The 15,734-nt window shown below is 42.7% G+C and overlaps 1 protein-coding gene across 2 annotated transcripts in view; it reads left to right on the top strand.

Moving 5' to 3' along the window:
- Positions 1-13,059, top strand: part of LOC104147557 (syntaxin-binding protein 4) — a 63,327-nt gene extending 50,268 nt beyond the window's left edge. For both annotated transcript variants that reach the window (XM_068908204.1, XM_009680287.2), the window contains exons 12-22: positions 680-777; positions 3,719-3,815; positions 4,934-5,061; positions 5,799-5,891; positions 6,430-6,495; positions 7,085-7,273; positions 7,861-7,977; positions 9,220-9,269; positions 10,151-10,281; positions 11,649-11,706; positions 12,523-13,059. In XM_068908204.1, coding sequence (XP_068764305.1) covers positions 680-777; positions 3,719-3,815; positions 4,934-5,061; positions 5,799-5,891; positions 6,430-6,495; positions 7,085-7,273; positions 7,861-7,977; positions 9,220-9,269; positions 10,151-10,281; positions 11,649-11,706; positions 12,523-12,628 — 1,133 coding nt within the window. In that variant the 3' untranslated portion in view covers positions 12,629-13,059. The remainder of the gene's footprint in view (positions 1-679; positions 778-3,718; positions 3,816-4,933; positions 5,062-5,798; positions 5,892-6,429; positions 6,496-7,084; positions 7,274-7,860; positions 7,978-9,219; positions 9,270-10,150; positions 10,282-11,648; positions 11,707-12,522) is intronic.
- The last annotated feature ends 2,675 nt before the right edge of the window (positions 13,060-15,734 follow it).

Below are 15,734 nucleotides of genomic sequence, written 5' to 3'. Positions count from 1 at the left end.
CCAAAAAGCATCTACCATTTTTCCTCTTACAGAATCGTTTCAGTTGCTGTGATCTCAGGTACACTGATCTCTCTGTCTGTGTCTCAGAGCATGTAGCTTATTCTACCCAGACAGCTTAAACTGAGTTAAAGGTCTAATGATTTGCAGTCTTGGGGAGGGGAAAAGTCTTGCACCAATATTTCTCCACACTGCTTTAAACCTCAGTTTCCTTTTCCATGGGCATTGTGAAGGCCAAGGATGAATTTTACAAAACGTTGCTACTTTTGGGTTTCAATGTTGTTAAATCAATGACAGTAGACAAGGTCCAGACTGATTTCCCCTCTGCCCCCCCAGTCACCATACCTACAGACCCCAAGGCTCATTTAAAAAAAAAAAAAAAGTGAATGGAAATTTCCAAAGTGACATTTTGCAAGCCTAGGTGCTTAGATGAAACATCCAGCTTTAAACTCTGAGGAAGCCTGATTTCAGTAAGGGTGAGCCATCCACTCCCTGGCATCTAGTCTTTCCCACAGTGGCACAATTCCAGCTTCCAGGACCTGACGTAGAAAATCCTGTTCTTTGATTTTGGCCTAAGTGCGCACACATATTTCATACAACAAGAGTCCCAAGTTTTGCTTTGGCGGTATCTCTTTCCTTTACCCAAGGGTTCTTCCATTAATGTTTGCCTCTTGCTTTTTAGCACCTGCTTCAGCATCTAATCAGAAAGCAGCTTCTGGCAACAAACCAAAAGTAGCACTGGATCCCCATATTCGTCTGAAAGATGGAAAACTGGAACTGGTAAGTGGAATGGCTCCCTCTCTTGAAGGTGAGATTTGCTCTCAATCCTCTCCAACAGTGGTATGCAGGAAATTGTCCATTGACCTGACACCAGTTTCTCCTTGTTTCTAGCTGCTAAATTATTGTCAAACAAAATAAGCTTATGTAAATGGTCTCCTCATATTGTTTCTCTGTGAAGAAATGTCGGGGGTTATAGGGAAGGCTTAGGAGAAGGGGAACTAGAGGAGAGATACTGAGAAAGGTATGGCCAGTCTGTGGTCAAATCGGGCAGTTGCACTAGGAAGGGGGAGGCTCTTCATTAGATTACAGCACAGTCCACACTGGGAGGACATTGGGCTGGGGAGTTTGCTCATGAAGCGACACAAACACGTAGCTTAGGGATGTCTGTGCAGGAAGCAAGATCCTGAGCTGAGAATAAATCTAGGAAATGGGATCCTGAGCTGAGAATAGATCTAGGCCTTTCAGGTTTGATTCTTCCACTAATGTCACATTCAGGCACGTGAGGATTGTCAGTTATTAGAATTGGGGTTAGTATGTCACTTGCTTTTCAGAGGGATTAAAAAAACCACAAACCTGGATGCAAATAGTCTCAGAGAATCAGGTCTGCCTTGATTCATGTTATAGCACTTGGTCAGTGTCTAATCTGTACATGTATCATCCCCCACTGAACGCAGTCTGCTCCAGCCTAATTCTGCTTTATTCTAATCACAAGCTCCACCAGGCTATACTGGGAATATATGCTCAGGTGATGTGGAATGCAGATACAAAAGCAATGTTCAAAACACTGATTTCGTGATTAGCATCACGCTGTTCATGTGGTGCAATTAAATTGCAGTCCTAACCTGATTAATGAGATAGAGACATAATACTTTGCTGCCAAACTGTGTGACTGGGAGTTTGGAAGAAAAATGGGTCTAAACTCTTGAATTGAATTTGCTGGAGACTGAGTTATACCTCAGAAATTCTAAAGATAAAAAGGGGAGAATACATCATAGTGAAACATCCTGATCACATCTGAAGGTGCATTTGAATAATCTTGGCTTGTCTTGGCTCCTTTTCAATGCTGCAGGGAGCTCCAAAAGTTTGTAGTTGGCAGTCTTATCTCCCGAGGATGTGCTGCTTTTGATTCAAAGAACTTTCAGTGAAGTCAGCTGCCCTTCTCCACTTTGTCAGCTTCTGGCCGAATTTTCCAGTGATGCTTTCACTGCTGGAGTGACCTCAGGGCAGCCTGGTGTGGGAGAGAATTAGGTTGAAATAAGACATGTGTCAGAGTAGCGAGTGAAGTCTCAGAGTAAGGGTAGTGTTTGCAGGGCTGAGGATCCAGACAAAATTGTTGCTTGTTTAATCTTTTAATGGAAAATATATTCAGAGGGTGTCATCAAAGGGCGGGGAGTGGAAATGGCCACTCACTGGAGAAACCCAGCAAAGGTGAGGGTGCCCTTGGAGCTGTAATACTCATTGGTCTATATTGGGGAGCATCCCCACCACCGGGCACTGCTTGTCTTCTGGTAGGAAGTGTGTGAATGTACCCCTTCTGCAGGGAAGATGACTTCCAGTAAGGGACAGGTGTACACACACATGAGCTGGCATTTGCTGCCACCCTATGGCAGATGCAGCCCTAGCATTTTTACTGCTCGAGCCTCCTAGGAAGTTCAGGAGGGCAGCACACAAGCAGAAAGCTTTCTTCTAAGCCTGCATAATTCTTAATCAGGATTTAGGATTACATTTTCTCAGTGATCTCTTGCCTACTGTGGATGTAACACCAACTTCTCTTCGGTGGGAGGCACGTAGGACACTTGGCCTCCCCCTTTAAAAAGAAATGTTATGAACGGCAAGCTGCCGTGGGTCAACAGGAGCTCTGTTGTGGGGTAAGATGGGCCCTTTTCTCCTTCTCCAGCTGGCTGAGCAACATGGCCCTGCCTGGCAGAGCTCACAGAGAACACCCGGCCATTTGCCCACAGCAAGTGAGGGTGGCTGTGCAGGGACATGCAAAGGTGGACCTGTTAGGTCACACAAGCCGAGGTGGTTGTTTTGTGGCCCAGGCAAGGTGCCAGCATAGCAGACTGCAGAGCAGGGCAGCTAGCTACATCTAGGGCAGGAACCTGAAAGCAAGAGAGAACGTGTGGCATCGTTCTGCGATGGCGTGAGACAGATGGCAGGGAGAGGAGCGAGGGGTGAATGAGCCTTGCAAATAGTGCAGGAGAGCTGACGAGCCTGCTCCAGCCCACGGGCCTCCTGCTGATGGTTACACGAACAAGGATTTGTCTCCTGCCTCCTTTCCAGGGGACCAGGAGGGAGGCGTTATATGTGTGTAGATAGGAGTGGCAGGTACAGCCTGGACAACTGAGACAGGTGAGCTTTTAATTCAGACTCTTTCCCAGATTCTCTGCTGAGCTTGACTGTGTCTACTAACCTTTCATTTGCTGCTGCCAGCAGTGAAGTGGGATTTTCATAGGTTTATCTTCTTTTCTCTGAGGTTGATGTGATAAATATCATAGAAGATAGGGCATCCCATGTAATAAGAAAGCAAAAGGTGCGGTGAAGAGGCAAAATGTCAGAATGTCTTCTGTTGCCACAGAAATACTGTGAATAGTTCTTATTTTCTCAGATATCTGCTGCATTCCTGGGCAATAAGAGCAAGAGGAGAGGCTAAGCTCTTAGCTGAACACTGACAGCTCCACTGGCTTTTAATAAAGCTCTGTCAGTTTATAATAGCTGCAAATCTGTTTTTGTAAAATGTTCTTGGAGGATATTGAGGCAAGCATGCTGGTACAAACATAGGAAAGAAAGACTGGAAATCCAGTCTAAGCCTGTTCCCTTAAGAGAAAACGCCTGAAAAATTACTTATAGGAGATATGCAGCACTAAGTGTCCTGCAAGCACCTCCTTCAAAGAGTTGCTTTTCCAGGATTCTCTTTAAAGGCTTGTTGTTTTTGCCACAGGTTCTACAGTATCTTGGTCTGGATGTGACTGAGGAGAAGAAGAGGCAGTTACGGCAAAGTTTGACAACAGACTTGCAGGGAACAGTGGCCTATGGAGGTGAGCAGTTCTGTGCATGTAACGAGGCCTTTTTCACCTTTGGTGCAGCTTTGCTGACAGCTGAGAAAGAAGAGCTGCATCTGCTGAAAGACAGCAGGGTATGATAGTTCTCTGGCTGGGCATTGATGTAGCCTCCAAACAGTTAAGAAAAGGTCACAAAAAGGAAAAAGGCCTTTTGGTAGAAGCATGTGTAAAATGAGAATAAGAGAAGGTAGTTGTGAGAACTCACTTTACTTAAATCCTCAGCTTGCCTCCCAGGAAATAGCAAGCCTGCTCTGTTTCCTGTGAAGTGCCCTCGAAGTCTCTTTGCTTTTCACAAATGTCCTCTATCAGATAGGATAGGCTTGCAAAGCATAATGCCTGTTAGATTTGGCTTTTTATTGCAGAACTAGTGCATATGGAACCTTATGCCTCTGTCAGAGGTGATTGGGTTCATGGTTTGTGGCAATGGAAATAAAAATGATGAGGGGTATTTGGCAAATCCACTCCTCCTGAAAGGCTCACGTTCCTGCTGCAGGTCCTACAGAGATGTGGTGCAGGGCTGAGCGCTGGATGGGCCGGGGCCCTGGGCCCATTCCACACTATCTATCTGTGTAGGGTCCGGTCTGCCCTACCCGGCCTCTTGCACTCTCCTTTTCTCCACAGTATCTGAGAGCAAAAAGAATCTTGATTGCCAGCATTGTCAATTTAATACCTTTTCAAAATGCTAAGGTCATTGATTTAGTTTCATTTAATTCTGACCTGAGAAATGTCAGCAGTCAGGCCGGTGGAACGTGTGTCATCAAAATCTTTTGTCAGAGAAATTCTGTTTTGGAACAAAATTTTAGGATTTTTAGAAACACGCTGCTGTTTTATGCTTTTTAAGAGTTTTGGTCTTTTCAGTTCAGTAACTTCTTGGTATTTAAAAAAATAAGTTCTGGTAAAGATTGTCAACAACTTTAGCTTGGGGGGGATTGTCAAAGGACTGTTGAATTTTAGGAAAAATAATGTTTGGCATCGCTAAACCTGATCTGCTTGGCAATCAAAGAATTTCCTCAAGATCTGTGGCATTTTCTCCTGCATACATACAGCAGGCTTTTCACTTTTGGCCCTGTAACAGCTCTGATTCTTTTTCACAGACTTCCTCCAAGCACTCAGGGATCTGATGCAGGATGAGCTGGATGAAGCTGGCCTTGATTCCAGCTCAATGCTCTTCACTCAACATGAAGTGGCCAGTTTGCTGGATACATCTGCTTTTCACTCTCTGGTCAGTTAGAGTCAAATGTTCCTTTACTTCCTCTCCCAGTCCAGCTGCAGGCTGACTTGGCTCCAAAGCTCTCCTTAGGACTAAGATTTTTGTATGTCTATCTACAAACTGACGAGCAGCTGACATGTTCCTAGGTCAAAAAATTCCATCATGGATTTTTGAGCCGCACAGTGGCTGCAGGAGCGGACATACAGAATCGGTCACAATGCTATTGCTTTTGATGCATAAATTCATAAAAGTCTGAGAAGGGAAAAGCTAAATTACCATTTCCTACTTGTTCCTGAGTTATAAAGAAAAGGTAGAATTCCATCCATTAATCATTCTGATTATAGGGAAAAAGTAAAAGACCTCAGACTTCTCATTTTTATAGGTAAGCAACATCTATGGGAAGATGTGAAGGAAGCAGCTGCCACTCAGAGTGATACAGAAGGAAAATTAGCCATAATTAATCAATTCCAACTCATTTCATTTGGCTCACAAAATGAAAATGTGCTGTAGTACATTTATTCCAGGGGTGTGATGGATCAGAGATTCAAATCCTGTAAGGGGAAGAAAAAAGAAATTGGATTATTTAATGTGACATTTCATCTGCTTTGTAAAAATGGAGACCCTTTTTCAAAGTGATTTTTGATTAATCATTAGGCTGGGTAGAGGAAACAATACGCCTGCAATATAACCACATGCTCTTGGGAAAGCATAAATGGTGCTTATTTGCTGTCTGACCCTCTGCCTTCCAGACTTTTGACTCTCTCAACTGCAATGGCAACGAGGAACTGGAACAGCTGCAACTGGAAATGACAGATCTGCGGCAAGAAGTCCGAAGGCTAAAGGTGGAACCTATCATTTGAGCAGCTTTTGTGGCTGGTGCCTTCTGTAACTCACTGTAGTCATATGTGGGAATAGTCTGTGTAACTTGTCTCTCTTAAGAAGTCACCGCTCTGCATCCTGTGCAATCTTTGGCACACAGGAGACTCTCAGGCTCTGCTCTCTTTAACTGGAACGCTTTCCCCCGCGCTCTTGCTCTCTCATGCACTCTCGCTGTTTGCACTGAAAGTGCGCAGTCACTTTTTCAACAGTGAGAAAATGGCATTTAAAAATGCAAAAACATGTTACACAAATAATTCAAACCTGTGAATAGTAGAAATGCCACCTGCCCTCCCATGCAGGCCTACAGCATGGCTGTTAGGGCGTCAGGTGGAATTTTGCATGCACGCAGGCCATAGCCCACAGATCACCGCTGGCAGCGTGACAGGGCACGTGACTGCTATTGTGAAATAGTGCTCTAGTGCATAGAAGTCAAGATACCAAGGTATCTTCTAGAGAATGTCCTATCACTTCTTTCTAATCCAGTGAAAATATTTTCTCTAGTCTCTCCTGAAAGAGGTAGAGAACAGCAAGAAGTCAATGGAAGATGAACTTCAGAGACTGAACCAGGTTAGTGAACAGTTCATGCGTGACTCATTAGATGTGGCTCACAACTTTTTTTTTTTTTTTGCTTCAGTGCCCTCAGGTTCCCTCTGGCTTTCAAGAAAAAATAAATTATGGAGGCTCTTTCCACACACATCCATGCCTCCAGCTGGGACACAGTCACAGCTCTATCTGTCCTTGGGCAGAGCGAGCGCTCCGGTCAGGGTTCAGGATCTGACTGTAGGAGGCTCTGTGCACATAAGTCTTCTGAAGAAGAGCCCAAGCCCCAAGGTCTCCCATACTCAATAACCAAACAGTACCTGTTTGCCATGGATATGGGCCTCAATTTCCAGTGAAAACAAAGCTACAAGGTGACAGTGTTACTGTGATCAAGACTTTTCAAGGTTTTTGGGGAGAAACCAGCATTTCTGGGTTCCAGCCATCACTACACTGACATAGAAGGATGCCAATGGTGTGTTTATCATGTGGAAGTCTAGGGAAAAGGGCAGCCCCTAATGCAGGGAGAGGGCCTAGCAAGGCTGTTTGGGTGGTTCTGGCGCTGGTGGCTGAGGGGAGGCAGTAAGTTGAATTAACCAGAACTCCTCGCCACTTCCAGAAAGCACTGGGCTTCCTCTCTGAGAACCGGACCCTGCACAGCAAGCTGCAGATGGCAGAGGTCGTGCAGAGACAGGCTCACAGTGCAGAGCAGGACTATGAGGAAGTGATCCACTTGCTGGAAGCTGAAATTGCAGAACTGAAGATGGAGCTGGCAGGGAAGAAAGCAAAACACATCTCTGAAATAGAGGTAATGCAACCCTTGAGCCTGTGAGGGCCTGCAAGGGAGCTAAATGGACCAGTAAAAAAAGTAAAAAACCTCCTGACCCTTCTTTTGTTAACCCCCAACTCCACCTTCCTTTTTACAAAGGAAGATGAATTATAGTGCATGCATTGATTGTTGTGTACAACAAGGCTAGCACGCTCTTTATGTATGTGTTGTAATTTGTATGATTTCCATTGTACATTCCAAAAGGAAAACTTTTGCCAAAAAAAAAGACAGACTCCAGCTAAAAAGTTTCCTGATGACCACTGCTCCCTGCCACACTCCTGACACTCACAGACATCCTACTTAAGCTCATTCTTTTTTTCCATGGCCACTTCTCTCAGCAAAACCTCAGCTCAGTGCTAAGCCTGGAATGAGGTGCTCAGGGAAAGGCACATGGGAAATCTCACAGTTCTTGTTAGCTCTGGGTGTTTTGGAAAGTTCTGCTGTTATCCTGGATGACTGACTGTTCTTCTGTTCTTGGCACATGCCTTAGTACAAGTCGATGTTTCCAAAAGCCTGGACTGTAGTGTCGTAACCACCTTTCTCTTCTTTCTGCGGCCCTATCTCAGGGGGACGTTCTGGAACTGAAAAGGCAGTTGTCCCTGGCTGATGGCCAGTTACGAAAATCAGAAGTCTCACGGAAGCGCCTGGAGATCTGCAATAGGAAGCTGCTCCTGTTTGTGCAGGTGAAGTACTGAACTGCCACCTGTGCTGATGGCCACACCTTGTCCTGTTTCCTTGATTTATTTTGCAAGTCCAAATCATTTCCTGGTCCATAAGCAAGAGCTAATTTTCTTCCATCTCATTCTAAAAAGATGCTGTCTGTTGGTTAGCAGAAACTTTCAGAGTGAACTCATAGACATACAAACTGTGTAAACACAGTGGTGCATTTTTTGCCCTGTGTAACTCCTGTTGCTCTGTCTAAAAAGAGAGAGTCTCTGCTCACTGGTCCCTCTGACAATCCCTCCTCTTCAGCACAGCTGCTGGGGCTGAGGTTGGTTCAGATATTCTGTTGGATCTGGTCTAACCTGTGTTTTAACCTTCCCTTTGTGTAACTGGACTGTTGCTTCTCTGATTGTACAGCAAATGCAAACTCAAAGAGGAGTTTTGCTTCTTCAGTGTGGTTTTTTTCTCCTGCAGATTTTCTGTGGAATCACACATGTAATTGCTTCAGCCATTTAAATGATTATTCTTCTACTTCATTACCTGTATTGGGAATAGAAACTTGTGTAATTAGTAAACTGGTCAGCATGGAAAGAACTAGTATTCACTCTATCTGCTACAGCTGCCATTAGTTCATCTTAGGAGCTCCTGAAATCAATAAGAAACAGCAGAATGAAAGGAGGTAAAGGTGCTATGTCCTCTGCTTTGGTGAGGAAAGAATTAAAATACTTCTAGAACCGCAGCGCTAGGTACTGGTACATAACCGGCTTGGTACTAGAGTTTAGAAATGGATTTGATTTTACCCTATGGTCAAACATCACAGGGTTTTGACCACTGGAGCAAAATATCTTCCTTTATATGTCCCTAAGTAATTCTTGAGAATTCACTATCCATGCGTGGTACTAAGACATTACATGTGCAAGCACAATTCAGAAACCAGGGATTGTTAGTAGTGTTGATCATGGGCTCACTGAAATGTAACCTGCAAAAATGTTTTTTAGAAGCATGCTTTTATGCTGCATTTGGTATATTTTACTGTTGGTATTAATATACATAATTTAGATATGTCTGTGTATTTGCATAAACTGTGAATGTTGCCTGTGTTGCAAAGGCCCTTGAGATATTAGCTTCAAGGGCAACGAATAAGCAGAAGCTGATTACTGTCATATTAAATCTGATTACCAGCAAAAACCCACGGGGTTTATTATCAGGTATTATTTATTTCTGCAAGTCTGAAACCTTTTTCCTTTTTTGTTTTGTGGCAGAATGTTCACAAGGTCCTGAGCACATCCAGTCATTTACCAGATGAGAAAAGGTAGGAGTTGGCTTCTGGGAACATGAAATGCCCTTTTTCGACCTTTCTCGGGGGAAGGTGATCCACGCAATCCTTATCCAGAGTTTCTAATCGTTTTGGCCCTTTGGAAGTGAAACCATTGTGAAAAGATGATCTGGAGGCTATTGATGAATTGGTACTCAGAAGTTTCTGTTTGGCCTCTGTTTCAGACTTTTTCTGAGCATCATTAAGTGAAATGCTTATTTCTCTGGTTACATTAATCTTGTTAGCAGAGATTCTGAGCAGGCTGAGTCAAAGGAGCAGAGCTGTGACCCACCTGCTTTTCCTAATATTACAGTTTTTGACTTTAGAACCTTGTCCTTTTTTAATAGCAGTTACAGAAGCCAATAGTGAGAGTGCAAGCAAAGAGCAGACATGACTCAAATGCATAAACGGTTACAGAAATATAGGCTTTTGGACTCCCCTCCAATCCGAATCTACCTCCTATCACTTGGGGAAAAAAATGTATTAGAACTCACAGAATCGGAACTGTTTTTCAATTGATGAACTGATTGAAAGGTCACTGTCTCGCTGATAATGACCAGACTCTTAAGAGAAGCCAGTTTTTAAGAACGATGGTAAGGGGAATCAGATTTTAAGTTTCCAAGATGATTATTTCTAAGATAGTGAAGGAAAACATTTTTGAGAAATTCTAAGGAATAGTTTGATAGTATATCTTATAACATGTCTGTAACATAGCAATGCAAATATGTCAAAAAGAGAATCTCCTGTGATTCTGAGAGATGAAATCCACTCTGAATGAAAGCTGTAATTTACACAGAATATTCTCCATGAGAGACTGGTCAGGATTTTCAATGACCATTTTATAATAAAGTATTGATGGCACTTTCCATATTTATAAGAGTCAACAGCGAAACAGAAGAGGATAAAACAGACGCAGTCTCAGATGCATCTCTTCCATCTTCAGATCTCGTTGACCTTCTGCTATCAGAAGCTAAAGAACTGTTAGCACCAATCCCCTCCAACAAGGATGGTAAGCACTAAATTAACTAGAGAGGCCCGAACATAAGGGCATCTCAAAGTTGTCTATTGTTAGTGTTGTTTGCAGTTTCTACCACCTTCCATGTTTGCTTGCTATACCAGTTAAGACTCCAGTAAATGTACTTGATTCTCACAGGCTAAATGAGATGCAATTTACACTCCACATACTCATGTGACTCATCTTTGCATCTGACATGCAAACATATAGTGTAAGGAGTTAAAGGCTGTGACTTGTGCCCAGGGCCAGAAGAAGGGCATTTATACAGAAAAGAAACTAACGGGAAGGAGGAGGGTTTCACAGAATCGTAGAAACACTGGTTGGAAGGGACCACTGGAGATCTGTAGTCCAGTCTTCTGCTCCAAGTAGGACTATTGCCCACACTAGATCAGATCAGTGCTGGCTTTGTCCAGCCAAGTCTTGAAAACCTCCAAGGATGAAGATCCACAGCCTCTCTGGATAATGTGTTCTACAGCTGCATTATGCTCTGTGTAAAGGAGTTTTTTCTAATGTCCACTCTGAACTTCCCAAGGTTCGATTTGTGGCCATTGCCCCCAGTTACATTCTCTGCCACTGTCAAGAAGAGTTTGGCTCTGACATATCTGTATGTTGCCCTTGAACTAGCAGTGGGTGCTGCTAGATTGCCTTTTAGTCTGCTCTTTGCCAGGGTAAATGCACCCAGCTCCTACAGCCCTCCCTCACAGGTTATGTGCTCTAGGCCTCCCTTTGCTGGACCTTGTCCAGTTTCTCAATACCCTTGAACCAGGGACCTGAAACGTGATACAGTATTCCAGATATGACTACACCAATGCTGACAGGAAGGGAACAGTAACTTCCCTGTTTCCTTGGCAAGCAAGTCTGTCAGCCCAGACTCCCTTTTACTCACATGTCTGTGGGTGGGAGAAAATCAGAGAAAAGGAATCTACCTCTATGGGAGTCTAACTTAACTTTCCCAGTTTAGGATTTTGAGCTTAGTCTGTGAAACTTTCCTTGGCAGCAGTTGTTTGACCTCATTTGTCCCTTTCTGTGCAAAAGGAGAGTTCATGATCTCCCCCTTGTCGTGATCAGGCGAGTACACCGTCCCAAATCTGTGTTCAGTCTTTGCTCTTTGATACTATTCACCAGCCGAACATACTGCTGTGATATTCTTGTGCTGCAGTCCCACATTGCCTTTTCTCAAAGCACAACACACAGAAAATAACTGTAGCCCTTAAGGAGTACTTCTAATGTAAGAGTTTGTAAGTGTTTTCAGAGTCCCCGCATCATTTAAACGTGCATTTCTCGTGATGTAGCAGCGCTACTTGAATTGGGGATGTTTTCTAAGCCTTCACTTACACTTGGTTGTGTGCTTACGTTTGCAGCGTTGCCATGTGACTGGGACCAGTGCCTGCCTACTGAAGGAATCTCAAATTACAAGGAGTAGGTGTCAAGACAGCCTTGGTCTGTAATTTTGAAAATTCATATAATAAACTCCTGATTTTATTAATCAAGTTTCCCTGACACTCTTAACCATTATAGTAGAGGCCTTCAGCTGATCATGTTGGGGAACCAGACAGCAAGACGCCTTAGTAGATAGCAAGATCCTTCCTGCCCAGCACAGTGAAGTATAGTGTGAATTCCCGAATCTTTTTGCTTAGTTCATTTTGTTTTGTTTTTCTAAGATGTATGGGTTTTTTTCCTTCAGGCCAAATGGGAATTTATGGTTCCATGGCTTGTCTAACAGATACTCTTCCAGACTATTGTGAAGTTCAGAGCCTGGGAAAAATCTTCACTAAATGTGTTAGTCTTATATATGATGGAACTAAGATGCTGTACAGTCCCAACCAAGGACAGCAGGACAATCATGGCTCTGTCAGGGTCTTCATTCTCTTCATGCACTTAAAAGATTTCAGGGAAATTCTTATGCTAAACAGAACTGCATCCTAAAGATTTCTGCTTAAAGGGCATTTTTTGGAGACCTAAATGTCTAATACCACAGTGTTAGCTGATCACCTTCACTGAACTTCAAAATTTACCTGCATGGCTTTTTTGTTAGGTAGAAAATAGACATTTGCAAACATGATTTCAAGGTTACGAAAAGCATTTTCAGACAAAACAAATGCTTAATGTCCCATACAACCAGCTAGCCATGCGAAATTTGAGGCCTTCTCTTTTCCTTCCTTAATAACAAATCTTGTCTTAATGTCGTCTTCTGTGTTCTTTTTCCAAACTACAAAAAATATTTTTCATTGGCAGCCATCTTCATCAGAAGACCACATGGCCCCCTCCTTCAAGCCAGAACAAGAGTGATGAACTACAGCCCCCGAGTCTAACCAACAAACTGCCTGAGAAGCCTACATAAATCTCCCACAATCTTCTTGTCATGCTCAGACTGTGCATATTCATAACACAGCTACTCTGCTGGGAGATGGAAAGGACCCACAACTGGTGGTTCAGCTTCGAGGCAAACCAGAGAGAAACAAGCTTTCTAACAAGAAATTGACTCTTCCTGAACAGTCGCCGAAGACTTTCAGTAACCTCCCCTGCATGTCTACCTCTGAGTTATTGTACAAGGCTACTTTCTCTTGGTTTTGCAGCTTTATAGGAAAAATATTTTCAAGCAGATACAAATGCCTGGATTTCACTGGCAGCCTTTTAGAGCTTGTATCCTGGGTAGTAAGAGGAGCATGAACTTACCAAGGGACTCAGGGGTCTCAAACAGATTCCTTTTGGTATTTCATATGAAAAACCAAAGTACATTTAGTGACTATAATAAAACCAGTTTTATCTGTAGTGTCCTAGCTGTTTTGGGATAGGTACTTTTTTTTTCTTATCCCAGCTGCAATGCTCGAAATGGAAAGCACCATTCTAGCTATTCATTGGAGAAAGGGGCCAGAGACAGCTATACACTACCACTGATGTAGTATTACTGAGCACCAAACACTCAGGAACACAACAGAGGACATCATAGTGAACATATTTCGATACAGGCCCAAGGTGTCACTTGGAAATTAGATACACGGGATGCAAGACTTTATGTGGTTAGCAATGAACATGGTAGAGATCTGAGATAAACACAAGGTCTGGAAAATAAAATGAAAACTTTGCTTACAGGATCTTTGCTTTCTGAGATGGGTCATCATTGCAGTTGCAGTTCATCTGAGATGAATTCCCTGCTTGATTCCATTCTTTCTCTTTTTTTTTTGGCAACTAGTAGCAAGATCCATTGAGGTGTTGCAGGAAAGTTCTGTTACTTCAAACTTCCTTCGTGAGGGTTCGAAGCATGTGGATCCTTCATATGCTAAAATAAAGGCCTAGGAAGAATCATGACAATAGCTAATATCTACTCTACTTAAATGACTACACTACTAAACTATCAACTGTGTGGTGGAATTCCACAGTCATAGATAGCTAGTGTGAAATTTAATTTCATAGCTCATGGTAAATTAAGATCTTTTAAATATATCCCTCAGAATATAAATTAAAGGACTTTTAAAAGGAAACATAATTCTTTGGACCATTCGTGAGGAATTTTCCCAGGAAAAAGATACCTTAAAAAAAATAAATCTTCTTGGGATGCCTTACGGTTAGTGGTTTGTTTCCCCAGTTCTGTTTCAATGGAAAGATTGTACTTGCTGGTGTTAATTGTGGGTTTAGTCCTGTGGCTTTGTTCTCATCTCTTGTACTATATAGACAGGGCAAAGCTGTAAGACAACAGGAAAGATAAGTGCATAGAGCAAAATCCAGTCTCACCAGTTTGGCCTACTCTGTCACTGTAAAAACATCTCCCGTTCCCCTGGGGTTAGTATGGCAATAACAACCTGCCGGTAGCAATGTGTCTTTAAAAGCGTTCAGCCAGAGGTGTTCCATCCTAGGAAGACATCTAAAAGCCTTTCCTCACCACACTGGCCAAAGAATATTATCAAGAAAATCTTGGGAAGTAGCAGGTCTTCAGATATATTGTTACATATATGCAAAGACACCTAAGAAACCTAACAGTAAAGGAACAAGTTATGGGGAAAATGGAATTATTTAGGCCTAATTCTGCTCTTGTGGAAGTTAACAGGAGTTTTGCTACTGACTTCAGCAACCATGGAATTATGTCAACATATCAGTGTTGAACTCTGCCTCCCTGAGTGCTGGAATAGTACAGCCCAATGGGGTCAGTCCTGTCCCAGGGATCAGCAACATAGTGTGAAAGAAAATATATTTGATGTTCCTTCTATTGTCATGTGATTTGTAGTCGCATGTCCCAAGAAAGATTTTTGTACCAAAGTATTATAGTGTGCCACAGCCTGGTTGAAACAAGCCTGACAAAGCCTAAGTGTTATGCAGGTGATGTCAACATATGGCAAAGGGTGGAAACAACTAGTTGCTGACCCAGGGCCACTGTATTTGGCATATCTTGAGCTGTCTACTAGCAAAGAGCTGCAAAGATTTTAGCCTTTAAAAAGCCTGGGCAAACCTGTTTTCTTAGCACGCTGGCAACCTCTTTGGAAAAGAAAGCATCTAGGTTGCTACCAGCCATCAAGCATTGTGTACATTTTGCTTTTCACAGCAGTCAAGCTTTTTAGCTTGTTTACGTTTTTTTTTTTAGTATCATGTTAAGCTCACCATGTTCCTTTTGCCATTGCTTCAAGCACAGAAAACTTTCCATTCTCCTATTAATAGCATTGTTACTAGCTGCTACCTTTTCAGAGAAATGTTGAAAGCTAAGGTATGTTGAGACTTGTGTTCCTAGAGGTGATGCTGATTTTGGTGATCTAGAATAACAAACTTATGTCATCATTTACTCCTAGGCAAGTGGATTTAGGCAGAACTCAGCTAGTCAAAAAATGACATCTTCCCATAGAGCTACCAAGAGGTAAAAAGGAACAAACAGCGCAGAAAGAAAAGTCACAGAACGTGGCATTTAGCAGAACGCATTTTATTTAGACAGGGCCTGCCTGGCACTCATAAATTCCATCATCATTTGCAATATTATAGTTTGCTGGTGGAGATCTGCTGCTGTCACAATACGTTACATCTTTGTAAGAGGGTCCTAGCATGTCCTAATAGAAAGGAGAAGGAGAAATATTTCTGATTAAAATGAGAGTCTTGGATGGTATTAGATTTCACTGAATGGTTCAGATGGAAAATGGCAAGTATTTTACGAGCCACAAGGGGAAATGCAAACCATGCCAGTAAACGGCTGTAACGGACTGCGTTCAACACCTTGCACGTGTATAAACTCCTGACGATGCGTTTAAAGAATATCAGTGAGGTCAGCTGTTCACTTGGCAGTTTTGGAGGTTAAATATCACTGACCTGATGTTTTTATTTTGCATTTTTCTTAAGCAAGGCAGCAATTCAGTTCTCATCTGTTGGTGGGTCAGAAGGTGGGAATCTTCTTCCTCTAACAAAATAAGCCAAAACAAGATAGGAATTTTGACCTATTTGAACACATGCAAAAAAGGAAGCTTGGGCAG

The sequence above is a fragment of the Struthio camelus genome, chromosome 15 (assembly GCF_040807025.1).
Source record: "Struthio camelus isolate bStrCam1 chromosome 15, bStrCam1.hap1, whole genome shotgun sequence".
Lineage (NCBI taxonomy): Eukaryota > Metazoa > Chordata > Aves > Struthioniformes > Struthionidae > Struthio > Struthio camelus.
The sequence above is the reverse complement of the archived record's forward strand: the minus strand, read 5'-3'. Positions and strand labels throughout refer to the sequence as shown.